This window comes from Spizellomyces punctatus, assembly GCF_000182565.1.
Source record: "Spizellomyces punctatus DAOM BR117 chromosome Unknown supercont1.2, whole genome shotgun sequence".
Lineage (NCBI taxonomy): Eukaryota > Fungi > Chytridiomycota > Chytridiomycetes > Spizellomycetales > Spizellomycetaceae > Spizellomyces > Spizellomyces punctatus.
In genome coordinates this window covers 747,639-774,524 of record NW_015971538.1, presented here as the reverse complement: position 1 = coordinate 774,524, position 26,886 = coordinate 747,639, and the positions used below count along the sequence as shown (strand labels likewise).

General features: G+C 46.9%; 10 protein-coding genes across 11 annotated transcripts; 4 read left to right on the top strand and 6 right to left on the bottom strand.

Annotated features, from left to right (window-relative positions):
* The first annotated feature begins 27 nt into the window (after positions 1–27).
* Positions 28–2,357, top strand: SPPG_01171 (uncharacterized protein). Its single transcript, XM_016749496.1, has 8 exons — positions 28–393; positions 449–485; positions 551–675; positions 747–804; positions 876–1,209; positions 1,286–1,803; positions 1,875–1,980; positions 2,043–2,357. Exons 1-8 carry the CDS (start codon positions 134–136, stop codon positions 2,147–2,149), a joined length of 1,545 nt encoding a protein of 514 aa, XP_016611745.1. The 5' UTR covers positions 28–133; the 3' UTR covers positions 2,150–2,357.
* On the bottom strand, positions 2,256–3,900 carry SPPG_01170 (uncharacterized protein). Its single transcript, XM_016749495.1, has 5 exons — positions 3,356–3,900; positions 3,115–3,285; positions 2,993–3,040; positions 2,907–2,920; positions 2,256–2,839 (listed from the first exon to the last, which is right to left on the bottom strand). The coding sequence occupies exons 1-5, from the start codon at positions 3,810–3,812 to the stop codon at positions 2,315–2,317; spliced, it is 1,215 nt and encodes a 404-aa protein (XP_016611744.1). The 5' UTR covers positions 3,813–3,900; the 3' UTR covers positions 2,256–2,314.
* Positions 3,901–4,067: 167 nt separating this feature from the next.
* On the bottom strand, positions 4,068–10,346 carry SPPG_01169 (DNA topoisomerase 2). The gene is made up of 20 exons (XM_016749494.1): positions 10,175–10,346; positions 9,857–10,051; positions 9,624–9,798; positions 9,544–9,557; positions 9,198–9,485; positions 8,503–9,136; positions 8,031–8,440; positions 7,850–7,963; positions 7,674–7,790; positions 7,449–7,613; positions 7,199–7,384; positions 6,992–7,147; positions 6,796–6,929; positions 6,641–6,724; positions 6,495–6,579; positions 6,026–6,436; positions 5,559–5,957; positions 5,258–5,477; positions 5,092–5,195; positions 4,068–5,035 (listed from the first exon to the last, which is right to left on the bottom strand). Exons 1-20 carry the CDS (start codon positions 10,217–10,219, stop codon positions 4,265–4,267), a joined length of 4,707 nt encoding a protein of 1,568 aa, XP_016611743.1. The 5' UTR covers positions 10,220–10,346; the 3' UTR covers positions 4,068–4,264.
* A 129-nt stretch (positions 10,347–10,475) lies between these two features.
* Positions 10,476–13,917, top strand: SPPG_01168. Of its 2 annotated transcripts, XM_016749492.1 has the most exons (18): positions 10,476–11,047; positions 11,117–11,169; positions 11,234–11,362; positions 11,425–11,498; positions 11,552–11,610; positions 11,675–11,772; positions 11,831–11,917; positions 11,985–12,148; positions 12,202–12,261; positions 12,324–12,495; positions 12,575–12,672; positions 12,738–12,828; positions 12,894–12,994; positions 13,056–13,173; positions 13,243–13,334; positions 13,392–13,465; positions 13,524–13,730; positions 13,801–13,917. In XM_016749492.1, exons 1-18 carry the CDS (start codon positions 10,500–10,502, stop codon positions 13,802–13,804), a joined length of 2,229 nt encoding a protein of 742 aa, XP_016611741.1. In that variant the 5' UTR covers positions 10,476–10,499; the 3' UTR covers positions 13,805–13,917. The 2 variants fall into 2 exon arrangements, with proteins under 2 accessions (XP_016611741.1, XP_016611742.1); XM_016749493.1 differs by having other exon boundaries at positions 13,524–13,917.
* On the bottom strand, positions 13,493–14,584 carry SPPG_01167 (uncharacterized protein). Its single transcript, XM_016749491.1, has 3 exons — positions 14,342–14,584; positions 13,798–14,279; positions 13,493–13,722 (listed from the first exon to the last, which is right to left on the bottom strand). The coding sequence occupies exons 1-2, from the start codon at positions 14,357–14,359 to the stop codon at positions 13,998–14,000; spliced, it is 300 nt and encodes a 99-aa protein (XP_016611740.1). The 5' UTR covers positions 14,360–14,584; the 3' UTR covers positions 13,493–13,722; positions 13,798–13,997.
* Positions 14,182–17,584, top strand: SPPG_01166 (uncharacterized protein). The gene is made up of 15 exons (XM_016749490.1): positions 14,182–14,672; positions 14,733–14,881; positions 14,950–15,029; positions 15,098–15,181; positions 15,246–15,309; positions 15,374–15,671; positions 15,728–15,828; positions 15,897–16,027; positions 16,092–16,246; positions 16,299–16,452; positions 16,510–16,732; positions 16,798–16,864; positions 16,917–17,117; positions 17,185–17,309; positions 17,371–17,584. The coding sequence occupies exons 1-15, from the start codon at positions 14,384–14,386 to the stop codon at positions 17,527–17,529; spliced, it is 2,280 nt and encodes a 759-aa protein (XP_016611739.1). The 5' UTR covers positions 14,182–14,383; the 3' UTR covers positions 17,530–17,584.
* A 708-nt stretch (positions 17,585–18,292) lies between these two features.
* SPPG_01165 (uncharacterized protein) lies at positions 18,293–18,605 on the top strand (the record flags this gene model as incomplete). The annotated part of the gene is made up of 2 exons (XM_016749489.1): positions 18,293–18,500; positions 18,556–18,605. The coding sequence occupies 2 exons, from the start codon at positions 18,293–18,295 to the stop codon at positions 18,603–18,605; spliced, it is 258 nt and encodes an 85-aa protein (XP_016611738.1).
* Positions 18,541–20,012, bottom strand: SPPG_01164 (uncharacterized protein). The gene is made up of 4 exons (XM_016749488.1): positions 19,837–20,012; positions 19,576–19,764; positions 19,112–19,467; positions 18,541–19,039 (listed from the first exon to the last, which is right to left on the bottom strand). Exons 1-4 carry the CDS (start codon positions 19,880–19,882, stop codon positions 18,680–18,682), a joined length of 951 nt encoding a protein of 316 aa, XP_016611737.1. The 5' UTR covers positions 19,883–20,012; the 3' UTR covers positions 18,541–18,679.
* A 791-nt stretch (positions 20,013–20,803) lies between these two features.
* Positions 20,804–22,751, bottom strand: SPPG_01163 (TIGR00245 family protein; the record flags this gene model as incomplete). The annotated part of the gene is made up of 13 exons (XM_016749487.1): positions 20,804–21,206; positions 21,284–21,321; positions 21,379–21,401; positions 21,469–21,495; positions 21,556–21,616; positions 21,675–21,779; positions 21,848–21,931; positions 21,998–22,091; positions 22,155–22,183; positions 22,250–22,335; positions 22,410–22,470; positions 22,533–22,578; positions 22,635–22,751. 13 exons carry the CDS (start codon positions 22,749–22,751, stop codon positions 20,964–20,966), a joined length of 1,014 nt encoding a protein of 337 aa, XP_016611736.1. The 3' UTR covers positions 20,804–20,963.
* A 774-nt stretch (positions 22,752–23,525) lies between these two features.
* SPPG_01162 (uncharacterized protein) lies at positions 23,526–26,864 on the bottom strand. The gene is made up of 9 exons (XM_016749486.1): positions 25,464–26,864; positions 25,312–25,402; positions 25,150–25,241; positions 25,019–25,092; positions 24,921–24,963; positions 24,760–24,861; positions 24,113–24,703; positions 24,030–24,035; positions 23,526–23,965 (listed from the first exon to the last, which is right to left on the bottom strand). The coding sequence occupies exons 1-9, from the start codon at positions 26,763–26,765 to the stop codon at positions 23,819–23,821; spliced, it is 2,448 nt and encodes an 815-aa protein (XP_016611735.1). The 5' UTR covers positions 26,766–26,864; the 3' UTR covers positions 23,526–23,818.
* Between the last annotated feature and the right edge of the window lie 22 nt (positions 26,865–26,886).

Below are 26,886 nucleotides of genomic sequence, written 5' to 3'. Positions count from 1 at the left end.
CCATTCTAATGGCTTAGCATATCCATGTACGTCATTACCCACGTTCCTCCCCGCTAGTCCTTCTCCCCACCTTCCCTTCGTTATACATCACATCTTACACTCGAGCAGAAACTAAACAAGAAACTCAAACGACATGAGCTTTACAAGCATTGCTGATGGTTTTCAAAAAGACGCGGCAGGTATGACTGCCTTGGACCATAACAGAGCGATATCCGTCGCCGGCTTTCATGAACAGTCGCATGCCGTCGCCGCGGCTGGCATGAGGAACGAGCTCAACAAGCTGTGCGAAATGGTGCCAGAGGGCCCCGAGAGAGCAGCATTCACTTTGGAAATGGACAATTTCTACTCCCTTTTTACTCGATACTTGTCTGAAAAGGCAAAGGGCACAAAATTGTAGGTCAGCACTGTGACGAGGAGACTATCGCTTTCAGTAACATCTTTGGTACAGAAATTGGAACGCAGTCAACTCACCAGGTCCGGAGAAAGTATGTCATACACAAATATGCCTACACATCCTTTGTCTGTCGAAGACAACTGACTCTCCTGGTAGATTGTCGCCTATAAAGACCTACCTGCGACGCCAGACGCGGAAGTCCCAAATTTCCTAAGTAAATTAGCCGTGCTGAAGCTGAATGGTGGACTTGGCACGACAATGGGATGTGTCGGCCCGAAGAGGTATGTTCATTACAAATGAGGATCAATGGACTTCGTAACTCTTACATGACTGCCCGGTGCCTGCGTCACAGTGCAATAGAAGTTCGAGAGGGAATGACGTTCTTGGATCTCACAGTGCGCCAGATAGAGGTAGGCTGCTTTGAAATCGCACGGTATAATGACCTGTGAACCTCAATTGACACCGATTCGCATGGCAAAAGTATCTGAACCGTCAGAACAACGTGAACGTCCCGCTAGTCTTAATGAACTCTTTCAACACGGACACCGAAACAAAACGCATCATTCAGAAATATGCTGGCCACCAGATTCAGCTCTTGACATTTAATCAATCGCGGTTCCCCCGTGTTTCCAAAGATACCCTCCTTCCCGTTCCTACTTCTCCCGACGCTGCCGTGAGCAACTGGTACCCACCAGGACACGGTGATCTGTTTGAAGCACTGGCAAACAGTGGGACATTGGACGAGCTGCTTGCGCAAGGAAAAGAATATCTATTTGTTTCGAACGTTGACAATCTTGGCGCAACGGTTGATGTCAGTACGTATTGCGTATGATGACTACATTAGGGTCTCATGGTTCACAAGCTGAGTATTGATGGCTCCAAACTGTATAGACATCCTTCGGCATATGGTTGCCTCGGGATCAGAATTCCTCATGGAAGTGACCGACAAGACAAAGGCTGACATCAAGGGAGGAACACTGATTGAATACGAGGACAGCATTCGATTGCTAGAAATCGCCCAAGTACCCTCTGCACATGTGGACGATTTCAAATCTATCAAGAAGTTCAAGATCTTCAACACGAATAACTTGTGGATATCCTTGAAGGCCATCAGACGCCTCGTCGACAACAGCGAGCTGAATATGGAGATTATCGTAAACAATAAGACCGCGGAAAACGGGGAAAAGGTCATTCAACTTGAGACCGCCGTCGGTGCTGCTATCAAGCATTTCAACGGAGCCCACGGTATCAATGTCCCTCGTAGTCGATTCTTGCCTGTCAAGAGCACATCCGATCTGTTTTTGATCACATCGGACTTGTATCGATTGGAGCATGGAAATCTCACAATGAATGCAAAGAGGCAGTTCACGACAGTTCCTCTTGTTAAGCTTGGCGACCACTTTAAAAAGGTCCTCAAGTCTTCCTCGAGTAGCTAATTATCATGGCATTCTCCTAATTCCTTCCTTCCTTGTTATTACAGGTTTCCCACTTTTTGTCCCGGTTCCAGGGGCCTCCCCAAATATTGGACTTGGATCACCTAACGGTCACGGGAGACGTGACCTTTGGACATTCTGTAGTTCTTCAAGGTAACACCTGGATGCGCGCATCGACTTAAACGTTGTAGTGGGTTCCTTACAATTTAATTTAGGGACTGTCATTATCGTCGCTAACCACGGCGAGAGAATAGATATCCCATCAGGCGCCATTCTGAATGACAAGGTCGTATCTGGCAACCTCCGCATCCTTGATCATTAGATCCGGACATTGAGCCTCCAATGGAAGGTGTAGCCATAGAGAGGGGAGAGGGAAGGGACTATTCTGGCCCCTGTATACCTGGAGATGCAAATGATCTTTGATAAAATGCCGTTCAGTATGCGTCTATTTCATGTACAAGTGCTCCTTCCCGCCATTCTTTTTTTTTTACAGATCATTGGCAAGCTTTGAAAAATATTCTACTGTTTCCTCTATTCCTTGCATCACTGAAAACTTTGGTGACCAGTCGAGGAAGGTCTTGGCGCGGGTAATGTCCGGGCGCCTACGTTGAGGATCATCCGTGGTCGAAGGCAGATTCACGATTCTGACTTCTTTGTTAACTGTATCTCGAATGATTTCAGCAAACTCCATGATTGTGTATTCATCTGGATTGCCAAGGTTGACCGGTTCATGTGCCTTGGAATGCATGAGTTGAATCAACCCGTCCACCAGGTCATGGATATATTGAAACGATCGCGTCTGATCCCCTTCGCCGTAGACCGTCAAATCCTCCCCTCTCAAGGCCTGTATGATGAAATTTGAAACGACGCGACCGTCATTCTCGTTCATGCGGGGTCCAAAGGTGTTGAAGATACGCGCTACTCTGACGTCAAGCTTTTCTTGTTTGGCGTAGGCAAACGTCAAGGTTTCTGCTACCCGTTTGCCTTCATCGTAGCACGCCCTTGGTCCAATCTAGCGATGCAAAGTATACCGTGTGAGCGGAGAGCTGACCATTTGCATGATTGGTATTTGTGCTTACAGGGTTGACATGTCCTAACGAAAATACTCATTAGTTCATGACACAACGTGAAGCTTCGCAGATGGCACCAACGGAGAGGAGCTCACCCCAATATGTCTCCTTCTGTGGATGTTCCTTTGGATCTCCATAAATCTCTAATCATGGTCAAAGGTTTCAATGGTCATCAAATTTGACACCCACCAAAACTACCAATTACAATCGGACTCACCAGAGGTTGATGTGAGGAGGAATTTCGCTTTTGTGCGCTTGGCTAGCCCGAGCATGTTGATTGTTCCCATCACACTTGTCTTGACGGTTTTGATCGGGTTGTATTGGTAATGAGGTGGTGAGGCAGGACAAGCCAGATGGTAGATTTCATCCACTTCAATCATAAACGGGTCTGCGTGGCCATAGTGCTGCCTTAGCTAATGACCGCTGTTGATCAGACCAAAAGGTGCATACGTACCCACCTACAACATCGTGTCGCACGAGTTCGAAATTTGGATGTCCCAACCAATGTTCAATGTTATTCTTTCTCCCAGTAAAAAAGTTATCCAGCACGACAACCTCATTGCCCATAATCATCAATCTATCCACCAGATGCGATCCCACAAACCCAGCTCCTCCAGTGACCAATATTCGTTTCCGATCGCAATTCCGGAGAAGACGGACTGGAGGATACTTTTTCAAACTTCCATCGTAGGTGATGGTTCGCCTTTCATGGTCGGTGACACGACCGGGGAGCTCGTTTAGGTACAGCTTCCTGAGCTCATCCAAAGGGACACGGGTGCCAAACTTATCGTGTCCGACATAGACGACACGTCCTTTCTTTGTCGCATCTTGGCTCAAAGCAGTTCTGGGAGACAATGGTGCCTGCTCTCTGGAAGCCCCACCGTGTGATGAAGCCTCAAGCTCTGCCGAGTCCATCCGATATTCTCACCGTCTCTAAGGTTTCACAATAAATCGGCAGAGCTAACCACGTATGGACAGATTGAATCGCGGATACCAGCGTTTGGAGGACATTGCGCTGACACACCCAATTGATTCACGTGGCTACAAGATCTACACTGTGGCATTTAAACTATCAAAAATCTTAGTTTTTTTGACCTCTAAAGTTTTCTTGAAGGTGGTATAGAAAGATATTTGACTGGAAACACCGACCAAGGTCATGCATTAGGCAGCTTATACACCAAGGATTGACCTGAATAGTGGGCGCGACCACCCGACGTTGCTGTCGCTGGTTGCAAATTCTACAGACAATGTTATCCACTATTCAAAATATAGATAGTGGAGATTGACATCCCTAAGTCGTATCCATTACAACGAAATGCAATCGACAAATACAACTACATACATGTCCACCACTACAACCTAAACAACTAATAATCATCATCATCATTAAAGTCACTCTCAGATTCATTCTCATTCTCCTCTTCTTTCTGATCCTCTTCGCTCCCGGGGTCGAAGTATTTTATAGGTTGTTTGCCGCGAGTTGATCTACCTCGTCCCCCAGTAGCGACCACTGGAATTGCAACAATTTCGTCGTCCTCATCAGAATCCACCACCGGTTTCTTTTTGGTCGCACGTGCTGCCGATACAGGTTTCTTCATCACGGCGGGTACATGTTCCACATCATCCGAGTCCGAGTCAACAATAGCCTTCTTGTTGCGCGCTATCTTCGTTTTGCTTGGAGCTATCTTCTTTTCCGCGGTGGTCGCAGGAGATGTTGACTTGGAGGACTTGGCTGACGTTGCCAGCACGTTGATATCCATCTCATCATCCACGTCGTCTTCAGACTCGTCCACCACAACCGCGGGCACCTTGGTTGCTTTCGGTGCGCGAGACTTCGCAGGCATCTTTGCCTTGGCTGTTTGACGTGTCTTGACAGGAACTACATCCTCTACCGGGGACTCCATACCAATCAAGCCACCGACTTTGGCTGGCTCGAGTTGCTCCGACATTGCGGTGGCTTTTTTGGTCGTGGTTCTGGCCTGTCCGGGTGCTGCCGCTCGTTTCCCGCCCAATATGCGCTTCTTTCCGGCTTCTGGTCTCTTGGTAATGCTGATATTGGACATGGTTTCTGCCAACTCCTCTACAGATGGAGTGGCGACTGTCTTGCGCGCCGATGGCTCTGCTTTAATCTCAACATCCTGCATTTCATGTTATAGTAAGGCACAAGCACCTCTGATAATCCAGGGAACCCTACCATCACGTCTTCTACTTTTTGCTCCTCCTTCGTATTTTTGGTAAGTCTTTTAGCGCTTCCATCCCCTGTTCGAGGTTTCGCGCTGGTGGCGCGATGTTGGCTAACTGTTATTGTAATTTCATCATGTCAGATCAATATCCTGCACCAGCATGCCTATTTGCTATACCCTTTTCTTTAGGTGTGAAGTCGTCATCATCGTCCTCATCATCGCTGACATCGAACGCCTTCTTATCTAACTTCTCATCTATCACCTTCTTTGCTGCTTGCTTGGTCTTGGCAATGGCCGACACCCCATTTTTCTTGGGTGCAGTCTTCGCGGCTCCCAACGCGGTAGTGCCATTAGCGGGTTTTTGAGAATCGTTTTCTTCCATCATCCTTTCAAAATGCTGATTCCGGGCAATGGATCGACAATCATTAGCTTTCGTTCACGATTCTGAACTAGTTCCGTATTGATCAAATGGCCTTACATCCCACTGCGCCAAAAAGGCGTCCAAGTCTGTACGCCACAGCTGATTAATGGACTGGCCGGTCAAAATGACAACTTCCTCGGCCTTCTGATCTCGTTGCTTCATTAATTGCTGCACCTTCTCCATTGTGAGATTCCAAATAGGCATGGACAGTAGATAGTCGTATCCGTGGCCCTTTGACTCCTTAGTTGACTCTTCCTCGTCTTCTGCTTCTTCATCCACATCCGGCTTTTCTTTCTTGTTGTGTATCGGAACGTACTTTCGGTGACGCAATTCTTGTAGTAAAGCGTCCCTTTTCTTATTTTGGACTACAAGCTCGCCTTGGATGATTTCCGTCACAAATCGCACCTTGTTGTCCAGTTTGGTCAAGTCCGAGTTGAGTTGATTGAGAAGATATTCCTGTTGACAAAACGGGTAAGCAATCCGAAATGGGTATGAGGCAATATTTGCTTAGATCCAATTCTTGCCTTTCGCTTCTGGTAATACTTTCGCCTAAGGTCGCAAAATTCGGTAAAAATGTCCTCAACAGATTCGTATTTCCTGATTCGACCCTCTTGGTCGAAGCAAACCAGATTCGATGTGGAAATCGAGCTAACAAGTTTGAAACGTTTCTCGAGACCTTCCTTCTCGGCCAAGGCCATTTGTTCCTCCGTTAATGTCACAATAAAGTGCACGGATGAGTCGGTGTGGTATTCCTTATAATCCTTGATCCAAGCTGCCTGCTTTTCCGTGCCTGTAAGCCATGATTCTAAATCTTCTTTATAGTTTTGGGTCCATGTGCGAATTGGTAATTCAGTTATTTCGACGGTCGTTTCGTCAATCTTTTTGATTACTCCCGTCACCCTGTACTTGTCCTTGCCAACTAATTCGATTGTGCCCTAGAAAATCGTGTCAAAAAATCAAGCAGATATCAACATGTTACGCTTTATAACCTACTTTGTATCCACGGTACCAGGGATGCATAGGTACAAGATCATCCCCATCCATAATTCGAAAGATGTTCTCAACTACGTCACGGGGACTGATATGTCACATTGAAAACTATTAATGAAGGCACATAATGTTGAAAAGCAGGCACCTACTTGTAATTCGGAATGGAGGATGACCATCCCGTTCCGATGCCCTCACCCCCATTGATGAGTAGCACTGGCAGTATCGGTAAGTACCTAATGCCGGAGAGGTACAATAATTACTTTCAACATTGCGGCAGCTTCAACGAAGTAGAAGTAGGCAGCACCATTCAGGTTCAATACTTTGTCCATCTTCATTTTGATAAGCCAGCAAAGCATCATCCGCTGGGTGATATAATGCTCGTGCCAGTGGGGACAGCGTTGTGAAGATGTAACGAGGACTGGCGGCGTCTTTCCCACCCTAGAACACATGGATTGGTAACTGCTGACAACAATCTTACAAAACAAATGTCGAAGGCGCACCTGCAGTCTGGTTCCAAACTGTCCTCGAGGTTCAAGTAATTGCATATTATTACTCCCGACAAAGTTCTGAGCCATACCGACGATGGTAGAGCACAAGCTTTGCTCTCCATGGTGGTATGCAGAGTGTTCTGACACATAACCAGCGAGCTGGGCCACCTGTGCAAGGCTCAGTAGATGTCCGACAATACGAAAGATAGGACATCCCACCTTGATTTCTTGCTTCAAATTTCTTTTAAAGCAAGAGAACAGAATTTTCCGCTGACCTGGTTTTAGACCATCCACAGCGGAAGGAATCGATCGGGCATTGTCAGCCATTGAAAATAAAATGAGCTCCTTATTGATGAAGTCTGAAATCGCAATGCGGTTTTGGGAATGATCCATATATGTTCCCGGCTGAAAGGTACTTGCAGATCAGGATCGTCATCGCAGAGATTCGAAAGTGACCGGAGACACTTACTTGGAATTGCCGCAGCCACTCCTTGCGATCGTCAGCTTTCTTTTTACTGAAGGCCATGTCAATCAGCTCACGTTCTCCGTCTTGCGCCGCACTAAACGGCTTTAAATGGCGGTTCATCGCAGAAAAATATTTTTTGGCATCTTCAGTAGTGCTTGTACCCAGACCCTACTCAGAACAATCGGTCAAACTTCCTACAATAATAACAAAAGCATCGACCAGCCTTACCTTGTAGTACTTTATGGTCCAACCTTTCCCATCATCATGAGCCCGCTTCCATTCCTCATACTCTGGGATGGTGAAAAAAGATTGCTCCCTCTTCTGCGACCCGCTGCCCTTTGTCACCTATATATACTGTATCAGGAGAGTTGTAGTGGTAATGCGGCGCTAAATGAATAGCTCACTTTCACAATGGGTGTAATAAATTCGAGAAGAAAACCAGGCACTTTTAACAAGCTAGGCCAGAAGTGGTCCAGTAGGTTGATAATCAGTCCCTTAATATGAGAACCATCATGGTCCTAAGCATTGACGAAAAGGGATATCATTAGTCATGAAGAAATGATGCCACACTAGATGGATACACACTTGATCAGTCATAATCATAAGATGCCCATATCTTAAACTGTCGGTACTGGTGTACACTTTTCCATGCTGTAGACCCAAAATCTGTTTGATGGCGTTGATTTCGGTATTTTGAGTAATTTGCGAATGGGATGCCTCGCGAACATTCAGCAATTTGCCTCGTAAGGGGAAAACCCCAAAGTTATCACGACCGACAACAGAAAGACCGCTGACAGCGAGTGACTTGGCTGAATCTCCTTCCGTGAGAATTAGCGTACACTTGTGTGCGTTGCGAGTTCCCGCATTATTTGCATCGTCAAGTTTAGCCATTCCCGTAATACGGGTCTTCTTGACTCCATCAGTTTTCTTAAGGAGCTGGTCCTGCTTAAATCTGGCGAAACTCAAGATGTTGTCCACCACACCGGACTTGAGAACTATCGGAAAGCGGTCAGGAATAACAATAGGGAAATGGCAATCTTGTGTTCTCTGATCAAACCTTTTTTCATGAAGTCTTCTGAGATATTGCATTTGGAACCGAAGCTGCTTTGACGCAAGGTCATGTTTTCCTTGGTTTGCGAATCAAACGCCGGATTTTCGATATAACAGTTGACAAATAGCCACAAATGGTTTTTCGCCTGAAATGGCTTGAGCGGCACACCTTTCTTGTCTTTCTTCTTTACTGCTTCTATTAAACTCGCAACAAGTTGATCGGCGACGTGGTTCACGTGTGTTCCACCTTTCATCGTACAGATGGAGTTGACAAAACTAACTTGCTGAAATTGACCATCGCTGATGGTGAAAGCCACTTCCCACCGTTCATTGGGGCGTTCGTAAATGATAGTCGGTTTGCCAACCGCGCCAGCGGGTGTAGCACTATTAACGTACAATTCTGCATACTCCTTGAAGTCTTTGACTTTCAGGCGGGCGTCATTCAAGAAGACCTTAACGCCGCGAATGCAACCGGCCAAATCATAGACGCGCTTCTTAACCAAGGCTTCGAAATCGTTATCGATGGTGGACATGCCAAATTTGGCGAGGTCGGGCTTGAAAGTAATTTTAGTGTAATTCTCTCCCCGGGGATTACTCGTAGTCTTGGGCACGCCCTTCTTGCTCATGTTTTCTGAAAATATCTGAAAATAAAAAGTCAGAACCTCTTGTGCAACAGCTTGTTTGCTTGTTTTGCTAGCTCACTTGAGTAAATTTCCGTCCTGTTACGGAATCCGCCGTTTCCACTATGAATTCAGTACTGAATATGTTACATAATTTAGCTCCATAACCGTTCCTTCCACCCGTTATCTTCTTTTGATTGTCATCGTAGTTCGACGATGTAAGTAGGTGTCCAAAGATCAATTCCGGAACATAGACTTGTTCCTTCGAGTGCATTTCTATCGGAATTCCTCGACCGTTGTTATATACGGATATCATATTGTTCTCCTTGTCAATGTTTACTTTGATGACATCCATAGAGAGATCTCGAACCTGCAAACAAAGATAAGTGCGTGAGGCTACCAAGATACCAGATCCGAAATGTTGATACCTTGTTGTCGGCCGCTAAAATGCAAGCAGATCATGAATATCACTGAGTTTCTAGTGCGAATCAAGTACATACTAGATTACCGTTGACAATGATTTCGTCGAAGATTTTGTAGAGACCAGGAACGAATGTGACATTCCGCCATACCATCTTATCGTCTTCAAATACCCACATAGGGACCGTTTGACTTTCCACGGATCCAATGTACGTATCCGGCCGAATAAGAATGTGCTCGAGTTGAGTTTTCTTTTGGTAAATCTACTCCAGAGAAGAGTTTAATGTTTGTTGGTGGTTGAGTGTCGCTGAACGTCCCTACCTCTTCGACTGTTTTTGTTTCTACGTCTGTTGAAGACGCCTTTCTGCTGTTAGCAGCTGGAGCAATATCCTCTTCCGCATCCAAGAAAGAGTTCGATTCACCCAAGGCCGGCTTCTTTTTAGTTGCCCCTGTTGTGCGTGGCTTCGCTTTAGGTGGGGCCTTCGCGATTTTGGAGACCGTCGCGTTCTTAACGGCCTGCCGTAGGCGGTCAGATTATTCAAGATTGAAAGTATGTAAGGTGTTGACCGTGATTCCCAAAGGAGCATTTGCAGAATAAAACCGGCCTTTCATACAGATCTAGCGGGCGAAATCTCTCACCTTAGGCTTGGCACCAAAGTCATCCCAGTCCTCGCTGCTCGACATGCTGAAAGCGATTTACTTTCGGCCCTTCCAACGTAATAAGGGCAAAATTCTTGAATGACCGACACGCGGTTTTGCCAACAGTGAAAACCTCAAGATGTAAAGGCCAACTGGTGTGGGAAAAGTTTGGCTGCTTATGCAAAGATTCCGGACGAGGGTTCGGACATGCAATACCTATATAACCTTTTCTGGAAAAATGGCGCAGTCAAGCAAACCAAGTTGCTGTTGGGGACGCGATTTGTCTAACAACTGCAACCTTGGCCAAAGCCCAGCAGCCACGACAATGTACCGTCCTTCACCGCGGGCCGCGGGTGGTACGCCATCAAGCTCAAATCACCTATTTTCTCGGTCGCAGGATGGCTTTTCGTTTCGACGAGCGTCAGCTTCCTCTTCACCTGATAGATCGCCTTTTCAAACATCCCCATATTCGGCAGTTCACACTCCAAAGACAAGCTACTCGCCTCCCCGTACAGGCTTCTCACAAACCACTATCTCATCACAAGAGGAGCAACTGCAAAATCGACCACAATCTGGGACACCTTCGTCTGGAACTTGGATTGCAAATCCAGCTCAAAACCCTGCTAGTTCCGGGGACGCTCCAGCGTTGGATTCTGTACCGCTCTCATCGACATCCCCACGACTTAGCCGGGAGCCCTATTCGAAACTGGCAAAGGAACAGCAATCTCCCTTGCGATGGGAACATCCCGCTGTCAAAGAGGTGTCGAAACGATTTGCACAAGCTGGGTTCACTGATCTAGACTATCGAAAGCTTGTGTGGAACGGCTCCGTTCTCTTCGTATTCTTGCTGAGCTATCTGACAGGCTGGTACCGGTAAGAAAGTAGTATTTGGCAAATACCTTTGCGACATTTCCAAAACAGCAAATCTTTTGCATCACGCAGCTTTCTCCAGAACGCCCTTCCTGAACAGTGGTCCTGGGTGGCCTACTTACCGTGTATGATATCCGTTCATGATCGCTCTCGACTACAGCAACAACTTGCTAATATTATATGCGATAGTTGCGGGAGCAATTCTTATGGCGCTGAACGTTTACCATCTGCTCGTGAAGTTCTTCGCCCCGCCAGACACGTTCGCTGATTACGCGTTAAGTCCAGCCCAACGACGCATGCTTGGGCTTAATCCCGACAGTATGGATGCGATAGGAAGTCAGGCATTTGGACCGGTTTCTAATATGTGGTTGTTTTTTTAGCCCGATCTCTCACAGAGAGCCAGAGAAAGTTTGCTGATGTAATCAAACCTCGCTTCGAAACGAAGAGCTCGCCGGTATGTTGCTACTCACCGTCTTCGTGTAACGATCTTGTTTGATGTATGTCCAGGCCCAGCGTCCCAGCCCAGTCTCCCCCGCGCAAAGAAGCCGCGATCATATTCCCGCAACGTAGGGTTGTCCTTTGGATCTGTACGGATGGAACTGTAGCATTTATGATTGATTCCATTCTCAGGCCATCCTATGCGTCCGCTCGCCGGCACCCGCGGTCTCAAACTGCTGTTCCCTCACCAGTGTCTCCTCTTGCGACGTACAGGCTGACCACGTCTCCAGGTACGGGCAGCGGATTGCATTCTTGCTATATGTGAGGGGCTAAGTTTTTACAATTTAGCCGGTATGCGCGCGGAGCCCGTCCGAGATCGTCGCGCCTTAGATGACATGTTAGCAATCCGTGAGCATAGGGATGGTGTCTCGACAGGTGCGTGACGGGCTGCAAAGATGAATGATAGTTGGAGTCGGAAGCTGGAACTGACGGATGATTACAGAAGGTGGCTGGCAAGAAGACATAGGATCGGGTGCCTCTGCATTGTCGATTGCAGCATTATCTACCCCAGCTGTACCGAAATTCCAAGTGGCCTCGAAGACCTCCACGCCCTCTAAGGTCCAAGAGCGGATTGAAGATGGAATTGTCGTGAAAGAGCCACAAAAGGTACGCCGTCATATGCTGTCTACCCTCATTATGCTTGCTAACATATCTTGAAGACATTGGATGAATGGAATGTTGGAAGCTACATAGACGAGTGGACAGAAAATGCCCGAAAGGTTCTTCACGATTACTTATTATGTAACCTTTATACATGGCTCTGACATTCTTTTCACTCTAGTGGCTTGCGACGAAAGTAGTGAAACCCCTCGCTCGAAGGATAGAATTATCCGATTACTATTTTAGTGAACTTGGACTGGATCATCTCCAGTGCGGTTCAGCCACTATGCAAGCGGGGCTAATGGCTGCGAATATGGCGGCTATGGAAGCAATAACAGCTTCCACTACTGGAGGTACAATGCCACTTTTAATTCGCAATGCTTGGTGTTTTGTGTTACCCACTGTTTCCTGTACTTCTCTGCAATTTTTTAGCGCCGAATTCATCCCTCTTCGGTTCTACGTCTGTCTCTACTCAATCTGTTGATGGGAAGTACCCGACGCTCTATGACATCAGCCAGAAGCTTAGAAAGGTAACGTTCTTGCCTTGCCACTGTACCTAATATGTGAAAGTTACGAGACTTAGACCCTATCGTAGAATCTGGTCGTTCAAGAGCGCTTGAAATTGGAAAACCATTTGACGCTCCCGGAATTCAATTGTCGTGGATATATCGTCGAAAGAATCAAAAGTAAGTAACGAGTAGCGACATTTCTCACTTTACGGACCGAGTCGGATATTTACATTCTTGCACAGTACTGGCCAAAGGTAACAACCTTGCTATGTATCAGTGGAACGGCGGCTCGGATATGGAAGGGAAGCCTTGGTCAAATGACAAGCAACCCACAGATGCGCAGGTAAATGTCTTCTTGTACAAGTTGGTTCCCGAATGTCAGTGACACTGCTCCCTGGATGCAGCTCGTGATGCACTTATTCTGTCGGTTTATGGATGAGATGATGCCGGGAGAAAACTTTGCAACATACGGCAACTTCCCTTTCAGCAGCAAATTCTTTATACCCATTGGCTCAAAGCCAGGTCAGTAAGACGTCTCCCACTGGGATGTGCATCATGGACGAGACTGATGAAGGTACTACCTCAACCTAGGACCCTCTCACACCATTCAGATACGACACTACACCAAGTGGCCACCGCATTTTCATGTGGTGGTGGAGGGCACTGTATATGATATTTATTCGGTAGGTACATACAGGATATGAAGATGGATCAGCTGCCGCTAACGTACGCTCACAAAGGGGAGAAACGACGTTTTCCATACGGTTTGCCTATTTGCTCATTATATCAGGGAGGAGGCTAGCGGATACATAGGGTGGGTTCTGGATGGCGAGCAGATCACACTACTGTCCCGGCTAACTCCCGTCCTTCAGTCTACTCAACGTTGGAGGCAAAGCCGTTGAGTTGACGTCCGTGGTGGAAGGAGGTCCCTCAACTGGACGGTTCAGCCGGTTATCACGTCACCGAAGTCCACCAGGAGCAGGTGTTGAGTCGGAATCCTTCCATAGGAGCTCTATGAGGGGCTCCCTCAGTCAAAGTCTGGCGGCGTCAGGAAGTTCTTTAGGGTATAGCCTAAGGAGGTATTAACGAATGAGAGCCGACCGACATGCGCAACCAAGCTGATAGCGTCACATGGCCTGTTCATACCAGTTAGACTCGGCGACTGTCCTTCAAAGGGAGCTGATGATGAGATGTGGCATAAGGAATGACAAAGCAATCTAATAAAGGCAGTTCTGGCCAGCTTGATTATGTACCCATTCCACAGCAGTCTGAGGAGTATCTTGAGCTACACGGTCTTGACAGTCTCCCCACTCCACCTATGATATGTTTATTTATGGATAGCAGGCTTAACCTCCGCTCAAAGGCGGTATGATTGCGACTTCATCCCCCGCCTTGACTTCTACAATCCGGTTCCCTTCCCCTTCAGTCAACTTCCCGTCCCGATCTACATACTCCATATTCACGGCCAATATAGCCGCCTCGAATACTTTCAGCAGGGGTGGATGTTTGTTACTAAGAGCTTGTATCAACTGTGGTACTCTAATGGTTTCTTGCCCTGGGGGTATCTCGAAAATCTCCTCCGTGACCCCCGATGCATCCTTCGCACCGGCGAAGTAAAGTACGTTTATCTATTTTGTGACCACAGTGAATGAGACGCAATTGGTACAATATATTTGCATAAGACACATACCGAACGGGGGCTTGCCATGTCTTCGGGTTGCTGTCAAGACGGATGGTGACGGCGGCTGGGACCAACCATGCTCAACCTCTAGTAGGACGCGTTCAAGCTTTCCAGCCATTTTCCGTCCATCACCTTGCAATGATAACCTTCAAGACCTGGACTGACGAAAGCTTCCACCAAGCAATCAAGCTGCTCCGGTGGTGCCCCAACAAGGACTTACTGGCGGTGCTTTATGATACAAATGAAGTGGACATCTTTAGAGTCCCTTGGGAGCGAGTTTGTTCTATCCCGCAGCTCCGTTCTGGGGCCCAAACAGAGACAGTGGCTTGGCGATCGGACGGTAGCGACCTCTAACGCAATTCCAATAGTGCCTACATGCTGACGTTGAGAAACTCTTTAGGCAAAGTGATAGCTATAGGATGGGATACTGGATCTGTGCATCTTTTCGAAGTTGAGTCTGGTGCGGCATTGCACGTTTTCAACGCCGACCACTGTCAAATAGTTTCCCTGGAATGGGTGCGCCAAAAGTTTCTGGGGAAATGCGGCAGGGTACATAGGAGTAAGATCAATTACAATATCATTTTGCTTTACCACTTATCTCCATATTGCAAATATAGCTTTTCGCTGGACTACCCGCAAGGGCTCTTGGTCGTTTACCCAGTTTGATGTCAAGTACTTCTAATAGAGATTTGGCCGAGTAAGTTGAAATTGGAAGCCGTAAAAATGGTAGCCTGTTGTCATTAACCTCAATACTGCCTCCCCTAGTGCATGTTGGAGTGCAGCGAATAACGATACATCCGAACTCGACATGCTAAATGTGTTAGACGCGGACACTACAGTTCAACTTAGGTGGCGCATGCCTTACACCCTTCGCAATCGTTCGTAGCGTACTTTTTAACATCTGCTTGGGTAGCATTGCAGGTCGTTTGCCGGCGGGTGTTATAGCACTGCGATCTTACACCGAGCTGAACTTGAAAGTATGATCTCCAAGCACCCTTGTGCAAATCTCTGCGGCTTAGTGACACTTCATATGGCGGTTAGAATCCCAGTATCGCCCATATTTGGTCAACTTCCGATCTCGCGTCTACATTTGTTCTTGTCGCCGACAACGATCCTATTACCTCATTACGAGAACTGTCACTTATACAATTCGATCATCGATTACTACTGGAACATAGAGAAGTGCTGCGATCAGTAGCGTCTCACCTAGCCCAAGTGGACTCCTTGGTAGAATATCTCGACACAGCTCTCCAAGCCATGCAAAGGGAGAACGAAACAATAATGAAAGAATCAGACGGTCAACTGAAAGCCTTCAACAACATAATAGAGGAACACGGTGGTAAGTTATGGACCTTTATCGGGATGACTTCGCAAGAACTGACACTCATTACCAAGTCGAGTCAAACTTACGTGGGGAGCTGCTCCATCTTCTTTTGTGTGGAATCCCAAGTATGATTCTTGAACAATACCTCACCCAAAAGTTGAACCACAACCAAGTACGAATTTGAAGCAATTTGCTTTGTCTTCGTACTACCTGTGCTTACAACTTAATGCACTCACCTAGGCTCTTAAAGTTTGGCAAAAAACATTCGATGCTGGTTACCAAAGTCTGCAAAGGCTATCTTGCCTCCATATCATGCCAGCGGTAGAGCGACTCCTCATGCACTTGGATGAGCTCAAGGCAATAGGGACATGGTACGTCAGTATGACTTCCGAAAAGTTTAGTGTTTGGCTACACAACTATCTTTGACTGATTTAGGGGACACAACTTTGGGGTTTTGGAACTAACGAGGAGCGCGATCGAAGAGTGCATTGACTCTTGCCGCGGACTTGCAATGCGTGTAAACTCGCTACAGTTGCGCACCCTTGACGCGGCAGACCACTTCGGAGAGTTCATCAAGTGGCTCAATACAGGTATCTGAGATTTTGGCGATGTGGCGCAATGTCCAGTACTAATATGACGTAGTTTGTCAAAATCTTGAACATGATATTGGATCTGAGCATATCACACCTTTAGTTGAAGCGGCGAACATTAGCAAGGTGTCAAACTACATCCGGAACCACCTCATCTCTGACCCCTTTCACGAGTTCTTTGATTCTGCGGCCGATGCCTCAGAAAGGTCAGGCCTATGGTGTGCATATGGTTACACGACAGTGGTTAATCCTTAAAACTTCAGTCTCGTAGGTGCTACAGCTGATGAGGTTGTAAAGGAACCACAATTGCCACGGCTATTCCAGAACCTAGCTTCGAATGCCACGAAGATTTGGCCTGTGACACATACGCTAAACTGGAAACCAGTCGCACTTGCTGGCTGCATCCGACTATGCGAGGTAGTTGATGACTCAACATCGAGCGATGTCGGCATGACCCACTTCCTCTCAGCGAAGTACTCACGAGAGGTACATACAATCTTTCGTTTGGTAGCACCAATTGAGATGTGGCATTTAACATTTCTGGCGTGCAGGTAGAGGGACTGCGCTATATAGCCTTAAGTATTCGGCACAATATTGGTGACCAGACAATTCCTCTGTGTAAGTGCACGCCTTGGGACTCTACTGAGTGATTCTAACTTTTGGCTGCCAGTCTGGGTTATACGACACTCCGCGACGACTACTTCATTGCCTGAGTCCCGAACACCGAAACCATCAGTGTATCAAACGTACGACCTAGACGTTGCTTGCGTTAGACTTGCTACCGGCGATGGAAATGACGTTAGCGTCGAGTTTCATGAAATCTTTGACGATGACATCGCCATAATGATTCACAGAAGTCGGACAGCTACCGGTTAGTCAAATATGGGTAGTCTGTGCGGATATCCTTTTCGCTATAGACTGAGCCGGCAATTCTACAGGCATCGCAGAGTCAGAATCGCAGGTATCAACATTGCGATATCGCGATCTGGAGTTTTCTCGGGCGTCGACATTCTATGACGGAACCGAGAAAATGAGTATTCTGAATGCATATATCCAAACCATTGTAGGTGAAGTCCTTTACGTTCGTCACTGCTCGGGCGATACTTATTTCTGCTTTCATGTAGACGCTCGATAGAATACCTCTGATCCCTGTGGAGGCCAGTGCGGCATTAGAGACCGATCCTCTCTCTTTAACATCTAATGGTCCACGAGGCACAGTTGCTCTACTGGGTACAGATAGGAAGAAGATATCCATTTTGCTGCAGAGCGACTCTGACGAATAGAACTGAAAATATGATCTATTGTATTTAATCTTTACGCCCCTACGATATCCCACTGCCCCTTCTTCGTCCTTCCTTGCCAGGAGGCCATGGCTGGAGTGGCTTAGTTACGCGACTTCACCTGCATTAAATGGGTTGGAATCAATGTCACTGCAACCATTTACTATGGTTCAAACGTCTGCTGTCTGTCGCCGACACACCTGTTGGTAGTGCCATTGCACCTTCCCTAGACATCATGACAGATTATTTGCCGAACATGGTTTCTGCTTTTTGGCATGAGCACTGCTTTCTGTTATCGCCTATCATTTTTATCCTTTTTGGGATGGTGCTTGGCTATCTTCTTTCTTGCATTGTGCTAAATAAACAATGTGCTTCATACAGCACGTTGACCTTGCAACGAATGGAAAAGCAAAAGATGGTCATTGTTTCCTTTGTTCAACAGTGTGCTGTGCGCAATTAATCTAACAATCAGTCAACTACCCTGTGCTTAGGTCCTCATTGTGAGGCAAGATCTAAAAATGGGTAAAGGAAAGGTCGCCGCTCAATGTGCTCACGCTGCTCTCGGGTGCTGGAAGGAGGCGGTTCGGGGGACAAAACAGGTTCTTTCACGTACGCTGGTCATGGACGATTGCTGTGATATTCACACGTGGCCAGTGGGCAGATTGGGTACGACAATGGGAAGCAAGCGGACAAATGAAGATCGCCCTGAAATGTGACGATGAAAAGTCCATGTATGTATCAAAGTATAGCTGGTGGTCTCGCTGCAATGAACATCAAAGAATTGGTTCCTGCGGTGCCTATCCCCTATCAGATAGAACTATTTGCCTTTCCCGACCCTGACCTCCCTTCCGCCTCATCTATAAGGATTCAGATCCAAAAGTCCGCGCTGGAGAAGGGTCTGCCAATAAAGATGGTCAAGGATGCTGGGAGAACACAGGTGCCCCGGGGATCGCTCACGGTGCTGGCCATCATAGGTACAATGCACCATAAACAACCATACTGTATGCGAGTGACTAAAGATATCTACAGGCCCGGAAAGTACGACAACTGAGTTAACAGGCCATCTCAAGCTGCTGTAGCTTCAGCGAGAATGGTGAAATGCTTGTAAGTCATATTCACACTTGTCACATCAACATCACCTAAACAAGTACATTCAGAGGGCAACTACACGACCCTTTTTACCCTGGATCGGTTGTGCGGAATGATTGCTAGCATTGCCGCCTGCAACACCGGACATCCGCGGCACCGTGCTTGCTGAGCTGTGCGAGTCCTTTGTACGACCGGCAATCATTCTGCGTTGTGCCGGGGCATGCCCATGTCTGAGTTGAACTGGCTCCACTGCATCTGTACCCAGCTCACTTGTGAGACTCGCCGTACTACTTCCAAGCGCTCCCGTAGTGAGGCGAGCGGCGAGTGGGTAGGATGGATAAGGGGCAGTTAGAGACAGCCGGACCAGTTTACTACCAGTCACGCCATCTTTTTCTGATGCTGGACTCAAGTATCGCTCCACTGTCTGAATGAGGCATTTTGATTTAGTTGTTTGTCGCAGGAATACCTCTTTGTGCTTCTCGCGTGCACTGATTACCTTTTTTCGCGGCAGGCATTGTCCAAACGCTTCCATCAATAGGTTCTCTTTTCCAATTACAGTAGCCCAGTCGCTTTCGCTCACCCGTCCGTCCCTGTCCTCGTCCAGCTTCTTCAGGACCAGATCTACCAGATCCTTGACACCGTCTTCATCTTCCTCTTGGCCACGTACGAGACAATTACGTAACATCTGGAACATCTCCTCCTTTGATATGTACCGATCACCGTTCAGATCGTATACTCGAAAACAGAAACGCGCACGTTCCTCTGGTCTGCCTTTCAGGAAAACTGACATTCCTCGGATGAACTCTTCATATGAGATATAGTTGTCCGCATCTGTATCGAATGATCGAAAAACTATGATGAAGAATGAAAAAATCAGCATAATGAACATTCATCCGACGTCCGTCAACAGATCAGGGGAAACCAGATAGTTCCCAACTTGTCTTAAACTGTGCAAAATACCTCTGTCCATCAGGAGCGAGTCATCGACCCCAAACACATCTGCCAACAAGTCCCGAAAGCGAGCACGATCAATCTTTCCTGCGTATAATGCCGCCAATGGGTCACGATCGCTTCCTATGCCTGGTGACTGTTGTGGTGGAAGGAGCCCGATGAAGCGGTGCTGAAGTACTTCTATATCTTGTCGTGTGACTAAAAAGCCGTGTCCAATGATGAGAAAACTAACCAACAATGCAACGAGTTTTTGCTACAATAGATAATTACAATTTGTGATCTTCACCAAGTCATCTGCACCAGCTCGGACAGCCATGGTTTGAAATCAGAATTATTCACCCCAAAGAGCAATCGTAGAGGAATAAAGCTTGTTCTTGCAATAATGTAGTCTTATTTCACTTCCGCCACTGTTGAAGAGAAATGATACCCCAAGGAACAAATGTGTCGATGATCCTTATTTCTAAAAATAAAGTTGATATCATCGGAGGATTTTTGGACACGTTCAAGTCAGTGAGAGCCTTAGGAGTTAGGATAGGAACGGAAATTATTGCAACGCTGGTGGTCGCGGCAGGAAATGAGGCAGAACGACCCATGGCAAACCCCGCATCGGATACTATGATACCGACCAGGATGAAGATGGAGGTGGTGATGAGGATGACTATGGTGAATTTGAAGGTGACTTACTGATTGCTTTCAGCTGGTTAGGTTTTATTTGGGTTGGTTGTTTCTGGCAATTGCTCTATATCGGGGATGCCATTGGTAAATGATGGGGACGAAGTGAACCTTCCAGCCGTATCGGACTGAACATCAATATCAGCTGATAAATGGCGAGTTTGTCCTCCATGTTCGTGTGGTTGCCATATTGGCAAGCAACTCGGTCATATTAGAAAGGACCAAATGGTGATGGCCGCAACTGCAAGATGCATGCAACTAACCCAGTGCGCATTTATCATTTGTAACATCTGCAAGTTTCTGTTGACCTATAAAACGCCTTGCAAGCGTTCTCAAGGTCGTTGGCGCCAAAACACCACGTCCTCCCAGTATCCACAGTAACGACCTTAGACTACCAGCCTTTTCAACTGTCAAAGAGGCTTCTTTTGTGATGCTCCAATTTACCTCGACTGGGAACTTGATCTAACATTGTTCCTCTTGTGAGGTTTCGAAGCTTTCGCACCTTCGATACCAAGATACTCGTGATGGTGGGTGTATTACCCCATCAAAATTCCCAGATTATTCGTGATGGCCTAGTAGATACATGGACAGATCTCTCCTTACCACTTACGGTATTTGCCAGACGGTAGATGCCTGTCTAGGATTGCAGAAGTTGATGGACATCTGTAATAGATACCTTAATGGACACCTTATTATTAACGCCCATCACTGGATTTATTATGTCTTCAACGCAAAAGAGCCTCTGCTTCAGAGCCGTTTTGTCCATTTGCATGATCCACCTGATTACGGCCTTTGAATCTCTTCATCACATTCGTCCAAAACCTTGTCGCCGTCTTTCTTTTCTTCGCGTCCTTCAATATGCGATCCATCCGTAATCGTGAATGATCATCAAATATGATGAAGACACAACTCAATACCGCCATAACTGTCGCAATCGCGCAAGATGCGCTGATCATGAACATGATAATCTGTCGCAGGTCATGACCATGCACAGACTGTGTCAATACACCGTACTATATGTGATAACACTCAGACTGAAAGTCACCTGTTGATAGCGAACAGCGTCCGCAATTTTGGCCCCACCTACAGATTTTAAGGGTAAGGTTCGTTATCCCTTACTACTAGAACAGTTCAACTTACCCAGTATTTGCCCTGTCATCATTCTAAATGAATTGGAGGACGAATGAACCAAATGCCATCAACTCTCAGTGCGACTGTCTTTCCACATACCCTGGTATCGAGATTAACCCCATTACGCTAAGAACCGTGACTTGTCAGCAGAAAGGGGTATGTTCAATGACCGCGATGAATCCGCACCTCATGTTGTTTAACACTGGTAGCAAGGCCGTTTTTATTGCCTCTGCACAGACAGGTCGAGCTATGTTCCCAGTCAGTATGAACGAAACCGAAACCGTTGATCGGCTCTCCAGAAGTACCTGCTTCCCATCGAGACGCCCCAAATGAAAGATAAAGCTCTATCCGGTCTTTATTATCGGCAGCCTGTCCCAACACGCTGCTCAGTCCCAAGGCCATGCCGGACACTATACATAATACGATGAGACGGGAAGAAGTGAGGAAGGCAACAGGGTAGAGGCGGATTTCAGCTTACTAGAGTTCCCCAACAGCATGCCCAGAGTTGGAATATATGTGCGTGGCAGCCACCAAGGGTCAGCCTGGATTGCAAAGGCATTGCCTACCAAAATGAAGAAAATCAGCTCATGTGGCAGAAACTCAGTATAACTGTGAGCCTCATACCAACCAATAAAAGAGGTTAAAGTGACACTAAACAACATGGCAGCCAATACGGTAGCAAACATGTAGTCGTGTCGATGCTTGCTTTTGTTGTACACAATCTATTGCAACTGTTGAGCGTTACGGGATTCACTTCCTTAAAGCACGCTTGCAGCTCTCTGCACCTCCACTGTGGATATTAAGATAAGGGTTACTGTGACCCAGAAGGTACTAGGTCAGTAATATATCAAATCAAGAGGTCAAAGAGCAACGGACATACAGGCAAGGGCGAAAACAAAGAGGGGATCATTGTGCTCAAACACAGGCTTCAGAACATATCCCATTATAGTCAGTTGGACCAGACATCTTCATTGGATGTGCAAAATTAGTGTTCCGACTTAAAGGTAGTAAATAAGCTTTGGCGCTAGTAAAAGGCAAACCTTGTCGCCGAAATTATTAATGTTTTTTCCAGTCCCAGCCCGAATAGCACGGACACGACACCTAAGTTACATGTTTGCTCAGTGCGTCTGCCCATAGCAGTACATATATAAATACATTCATACCATTTACCACTATTAGACTCGACGCAATGGCAACATTGCTCCAACCCTGGCCACCACAACTCAGCGGTCTTTCCGATAAGATAAAGCCCATATTCGACTTACTAGCTCATGCTGATCTGGCTGTGTACAATTGGAGCCTTGTCCCAACCATCCAGCTTTGAAATGTACAGACATGAATGCAAAGTGGGAGAAGATCTCGTTACCAACGTCATTGATCATATCATAGTGTGCAGGTGGTAGAAAATGTCACTAGGGACAAATTCTCCCTCCAACCCACTACAGCCGGTTCTAATTTACAATTAGCCAGCCTGTCCAACCCTGCATAACCTATCCTGCAAACGAGTCCCACCCCTATCCTAACTCGCTACAGGTTCCAGCCTGGGTTGAACTGGGGTATGTGCAAAGCAGCACGATTCCACTAACTAACTACCACTAGGCCCAATTACACATGCAATACATTATGGTTGTTCTAACCGGGTAACTAAGCCCACCACACGAGAGAAATCCTACTAAGCCCTTGATTCCGAAATTCTTTAGTCGGAGGATGTTCAGATACTAATTAAACCAGAATTAGACTCGGAATACACATGGGAAAATACAAAGATAATGCATACCTGTGATTGTAGCAATATAGTAGTAGCAGTGTTTGTGAGGGGTTATGTTGTATTTGTCAGGCGGATGAGGTCCTTGGCACCAGAGCAGGATTCTCATGATGGACTTGAGAGTTGAGCATTGGCAGATGCTTGTGAGTCAAGGATGGGTAAAGAGGAAAGGGGAAAGAGACAGAAGGTTCCCCTTTTATAGACCTTTGGCATGCACCTCACCGCAGTTTAAAAAAAAACATGCCTCACCGTTTTGAGCGATAGATGGGGGTGCTGATTATGCGATATGATTAACTGGATTAATCCGGATAATAATGGGTCCTAGTGCCATTTTCAATCACCTCCACACTAATCTTGTGTAACACCATCCCAGATCGTGGAGGATAAGCAGCTTAGGTAATCATGTTTCTACATAGCGGTGTGGAAACTACAAATGTGAGTTTCCTGTACAAGTTAATGCGATATCAATGAAAGACGCCTGGATTGTTCTGCAGCTGCACTCGATTTTCTATATAAATCCTCATTCTCGCTCTTCCCCCGCTTGTTATTTATTCTCGACTCTCCCGAAGCAAGCAATCATGAGACTAACCGGCTCCCCCGCCACAATTCCATTTACTTTCGTTGAAATTGGATGCAAGATGCAATCGATGTTGCACTAAGCCAAACGGTTATTACTATTAAAATCTAAAGCATTCCCATTTCTCGCATCCTTCTCTTCACAGTGCCGATCTGCCCGTCGACCTCATCTAACTGGGTATCCAACTCTTCCTTACGTCGGCGAACACGGCCAAGACCACCGCTGGCAGGAATGCGGCTCATTTCGGATGTCAGCTAGGAACGAGATATGGATGACGTCAATTTCCATTGGACGCTATCATGGTCACAAGTTGCTTACCTTGGCCTGATTCCATGGAAACAAAAGGAAAGAATTTTGTGTTAGCGCCGAGGCACATCGTTCAGGTGGCCGAAGTAAGTTACCTTGTGATCCATCAAAGACTTGAGATCTTCTGAGAGCTTATGTCGCAACTCCAAATAATCAACTGACGGCTCTTTCTTCGTGTCAGCGGTACTTTGCAACTCTCTATGAATTAATGGGGACTCTGAAGTGCTGGCAATTGACGCTCGGCGAGATGAACGATTGTCCTCCAAACGACCATTTGTGGATTTGAGGTCAGGACTCGATTTAAAGGTTGAGGGGGAACCGATTATATCGGGCATTGTATGCTTCGCAAAGGGACTATCTGGTGATAACTGGGTGCAACCGCGGCCATTAGTTGGTGAAAACTCGCTTTCATACTGTCTCATCCTATCTACGAAAGCTTTCCGATCTCCTGTTGTCGTTGTAGGTGTCTGTCGTTCCCAAGCCGGGAATGACCGCATACGGTGCAAAGTAGGACTACGGGCACCTGAAGAAAGACGGCTGTGTATGTTCGCGGACCGTGCCAGGTCCATGGGGGATGTTTCCAGAGTTTTCGTTGATTCTTGGATATTTGACGATGGAGCGATGGATGTGTTGGTCAGCTGGAGTTTAAGAGCGTCATTCTCGCGCTTGAATTCTTCAAGCAATGCCTGAAAGCAGCTAATCAATATGATGTAATAGTGAACCAGGTATCTTCTCTTCTCACCCGAAGAGCTTCATTATCAAGCAAAGCCTCCTCCAAGCGTTCCTTGTAGAAATTATCGCCTATTGACGGCGATGAAGGAGATGGCGCATCATATTGCATACGCTACAGGTGCTGCGTCAATGAATGAAAGGCGGCAAAGCAACCATATAACCTAGCTATACCCGCAGTTCAATTCGAAGCTGCTCTGCCTCTTGATGTAGCTGGCTAATGTGGAATTTAGATAATTTACATGCAAAAAGGTGCAACAGATACGATTTACCTGTTTTGTTCTTGTAAAGTACGGATTTTTCGGGAAAAAAGGCGGAAGTCTGCTTCATGTCGAAATGTTTTGGCCTACCAAACTTTAATGTTAGAGACCCCCTGCGTTTCCAGCTGTCAACTCTAGCAGACCTTTTCATCTTGCAAAAGCTGATAGACTTCATCCTTTTCTTCACGAAGAAGGTCCAGACTCTCCTGCATAGCCGTCATTTTATCATTCAATACTACAAGTTGAGAGCGACAGTATGGTCAACTTCAAGATCGAGATTTAACACTATTTGCGATTGTCATCACCTTGATCTCGATCGTGCGATTCAAACAGCTGATTCCGGACCTCTTGATATTCATTATTCAAAGCGCTAAGCTGATCCTTCAGATCCTTGACCTTTAATGTAATGTATCGGTAAGTTTCATGCCCTCTGCCCACCAAGAAGGTCAGTACATACCTGCAGCACGGAAGCCTCCTCAGCGTGCTTTATACGATGGTCTGCTTCCAACAATCGCCGCTCGTAGGAAGCCAACTGGCGTTCTTCGTCCATGGCTCGCTCGTCGAGCGAGGACAACCGTTCCCGGTACGTTTCTAGATCCTTCTCCGATTGCTGTCTGGACATCTCACAGATGGCTAATTGTTGTCGCAGCCAAAGAATTTCCTCCTGCGCACGACTGACTTCAAGCGGGGTGCCTTGAGCATCCTCATTTGGTACGGTACACTGGAGATTCTTATCAATGCGTTCGAGATTGCCTTTCTGAATGATGTTTGAATCTGCTGTGGTAGGATCTTCTTCCAGAGGTACATAGTCCGACAGGCTTGAAAGCTTTCCAAAAGACTGAGCAGCTTGTTCCACAGAACAATCGGTTTCATCGCGAGCGGCAAGACTGACTGAATTGCTTAAATGTTCGTACCGCAACTCACTGCCTTCATCAAGGAGGGACAAATACTCCATAGAAACCTCCACGTCTTCTAGGGGACCATCGATTGTTGCACTGGGTGTGCCGTCCCCATGGTCGACGTTCTCCTCCACGCGGTCCTCATGAAGAGTACTTCGCGCGTTCTGTACGACGAATTCCATTTCCTGCTCATCTTCAGCACGGAGGCTATCACTACTATCCTCTACCGTGCACGAACGTTGTACGTCGGCATCGACCAAAGTTGAGGCGTCGAGTGCGGCCGAAGAAAATCTGTCGGTGCTCGGGTCAGCTATCATTACTGTGAACGACGTGCTTGAGTCGCGGGACAATGTCGCAGAACTACTCTCACTGCATCTACGCGATGATGTCGGTGATCTTTTACTTCCATTTCGCACATCATTGGCTTGAACACGGCAGGTGATTTGTTTGTTGAGCTGCTTCAAATTACTTTCGGTTGGTGATTGAAGTCGTTGAGTGACCGGGTTTGACAGGCGTCTTTCACCAGATTTCCCACCCGCTTCATTACAGGGGTCAGAGAACGATCTTTGAGCGGTCGCCGTGAAAGAGCGCATAGGCTTGCCGGCTCCACTGGCAGCGCGAGGTGATGGCGAGCTCAGTTTGGCAGCACCCACTCCGTCATCCTTGCTAGCGTGTTTGAGTATCTTTTCAGCACTAGTATTGTGTCTGCCCAGGCCAAACAGCCATGATTTTGGGGATTTTGCAGGTAGCCTCTTAGATACTGGTTTAATTCCGTTCACTGTCTTCTTGGATGAGGTAACCTCATCCGGAGCGGGACGGCAAAGCTCTTTCGACGCAGATTGAGGCTGTGGAGTTAACATGATCAGCCGTGATGCGGCAGAACTGTGTGCGTACTATCAATGCATATGGCCTAACTGGATTGAAAGATGAGTGTTGGAAACGATTACGGTCCAGTGCGCACAACGAGACATCGAAACGCGT

Bases quoted from the DNA above. Each gene is read 5' to 3' on its own strand.
- SPPG_01164 (XM_016749488.1), bottom strand. From the start codon at position 19,882: ATGGCTGTCCGAGCTGGTGCAGATGACTTGGTGAAGATCACAAATT. The intron at 19,765-19,836 runs GTAATTATCTAT...ACGGCTTTTTAG, and splicing joins CTTGGTGAAGATCACAAATT to TCACACGACAAGATATAGAA. The intron at 19,468-19,575 runs GTATTTTGCACA...TCTTCATCATAG, and splicing joins CTCGCTCCTGATGGACAGAG to TTTTTCGATCATTCGATACA.
- SPPG_01170 (XM_016749495.1), bottom strand. From the start codon at position 3,812: ATGGACTCGGCAGAGCTTGAGGCTTCATCACACGGTGGGGCTTCCAGA. The intron at 3,286-3,355 runs GTGGGTACGTAT...ATGGCCACGCAG, and splicing joins CGTGCGACACGATGTTGTAG to ACCCGTTTATGATTGAAGTG. The intron at 3,041-3,114 runs GTGAGTCCGATT...GACCATGATTAG, and splicing joins CCTCCTCACATCAACCTCTG to AGATTTATGGAGATCCAAAG.
- SPPG_01168 (XM_016749493.1), top strand. From the start codon at position 10,500: ATGTACCGTCCTTCACCGCGGGCCGCGGGTGGTACGCCATCAAGCTCA. The intron at 11,499-11,551 runs GTATGTTGCTAC...ATGTATGTCCAG, and splicing joins TCGAAACGAAGAGCTCGCCG to GCCCAGCGTCCCAGCCCAGT. The intron at 12,995-13,055 runs GTAAATGTCTTC...CCCTGGATGCAG, and splicing joins AGCAACCCACAGATGCGCAG to CTCGTGATGCACTTATTCTG.
- SPPG_01166 (XM_016749490.1), top strand. From the start codon at position 14,384: ATGGTGACGGCGGCTGGGACCAACCATGCTCAACCTCTAGTAGGACGC. The intron at 15,030-15,097 runs GTAAGTTGAAAT...TGCCTCCCCTAG, and splicing joins TCTAATAGAGATTTGGCCGA to TGCATGTTGGAGTGCAGCGA. The intron at 16,733-16,797 runs GTACATACAATC...TCTGGCGTGCAG, and splicing joins CAGCGAAGTACTCACGAGAG to GTAGAGGGACTGCGCTATAT.
- SPPG_01171 (XM_016749496.1), top strand. From the start codon at position 134: ATGAGCTTTACAAGCATTGCTGATGGTTTTCAAAAAGACGCGGCAGGT. The intron at 394-448 runs GTAGGTCAGCAC...TCTTTGGTACAG, and splicing joins AAGGCAAAGGGCACAAAATT to AAATTGGAACGCAGTCAACT. The intron at 1,981-2,042 runs GTAACACCTGGA...AATTTAATTTAG, and splicing joins ACATTCTGTAGTTCTTCAAG to GGACTGTCATTATCGTCGCT.
- SPPG_01169 (XM_016749494.1), bottom strand. From the start codon at position 10,219: ATGTCGAGCAGCGAGGACTGGGATGACTTTGGTGCCAAGCCTAAG. The intron at 9,799-9,856 runs GTAGGGACGTTC...TCTCTGGAGTAG, and splicing joins AAACAAAAACAGTCGAAGAG to ATTTACCAAAAGAAAACTCA. The intron at 9,137-9,197 runs GTGAGCTAGCAA...TTTTATTTTCAG, and splicing joins CAGGACGGAAATTTACTCAA to ATATTTTCAGAAAACATGAG.
- SPPG_01162 (XM_016749486.1), bottom strand. From the start codon at position 26,765: ATGTTAACTCCACAGCCTCAATCTGCGTCGAAAGAGCTTTGCCGTCCC. The intron at 25,242-25,311 runs GTGATGACAATC...CTCAACTTGTAG, and splicing joins ATCGCACGATCGAGATCAAG to TATTGAATGATAAAATGACG. The intron at 24,862-24,920 runs GTATAGCTAGGT...CAGCACCTGTAG, and splicing joins AGCTTCGAATTGAACTGCGG to CGTATGCAATATGATGCGCC.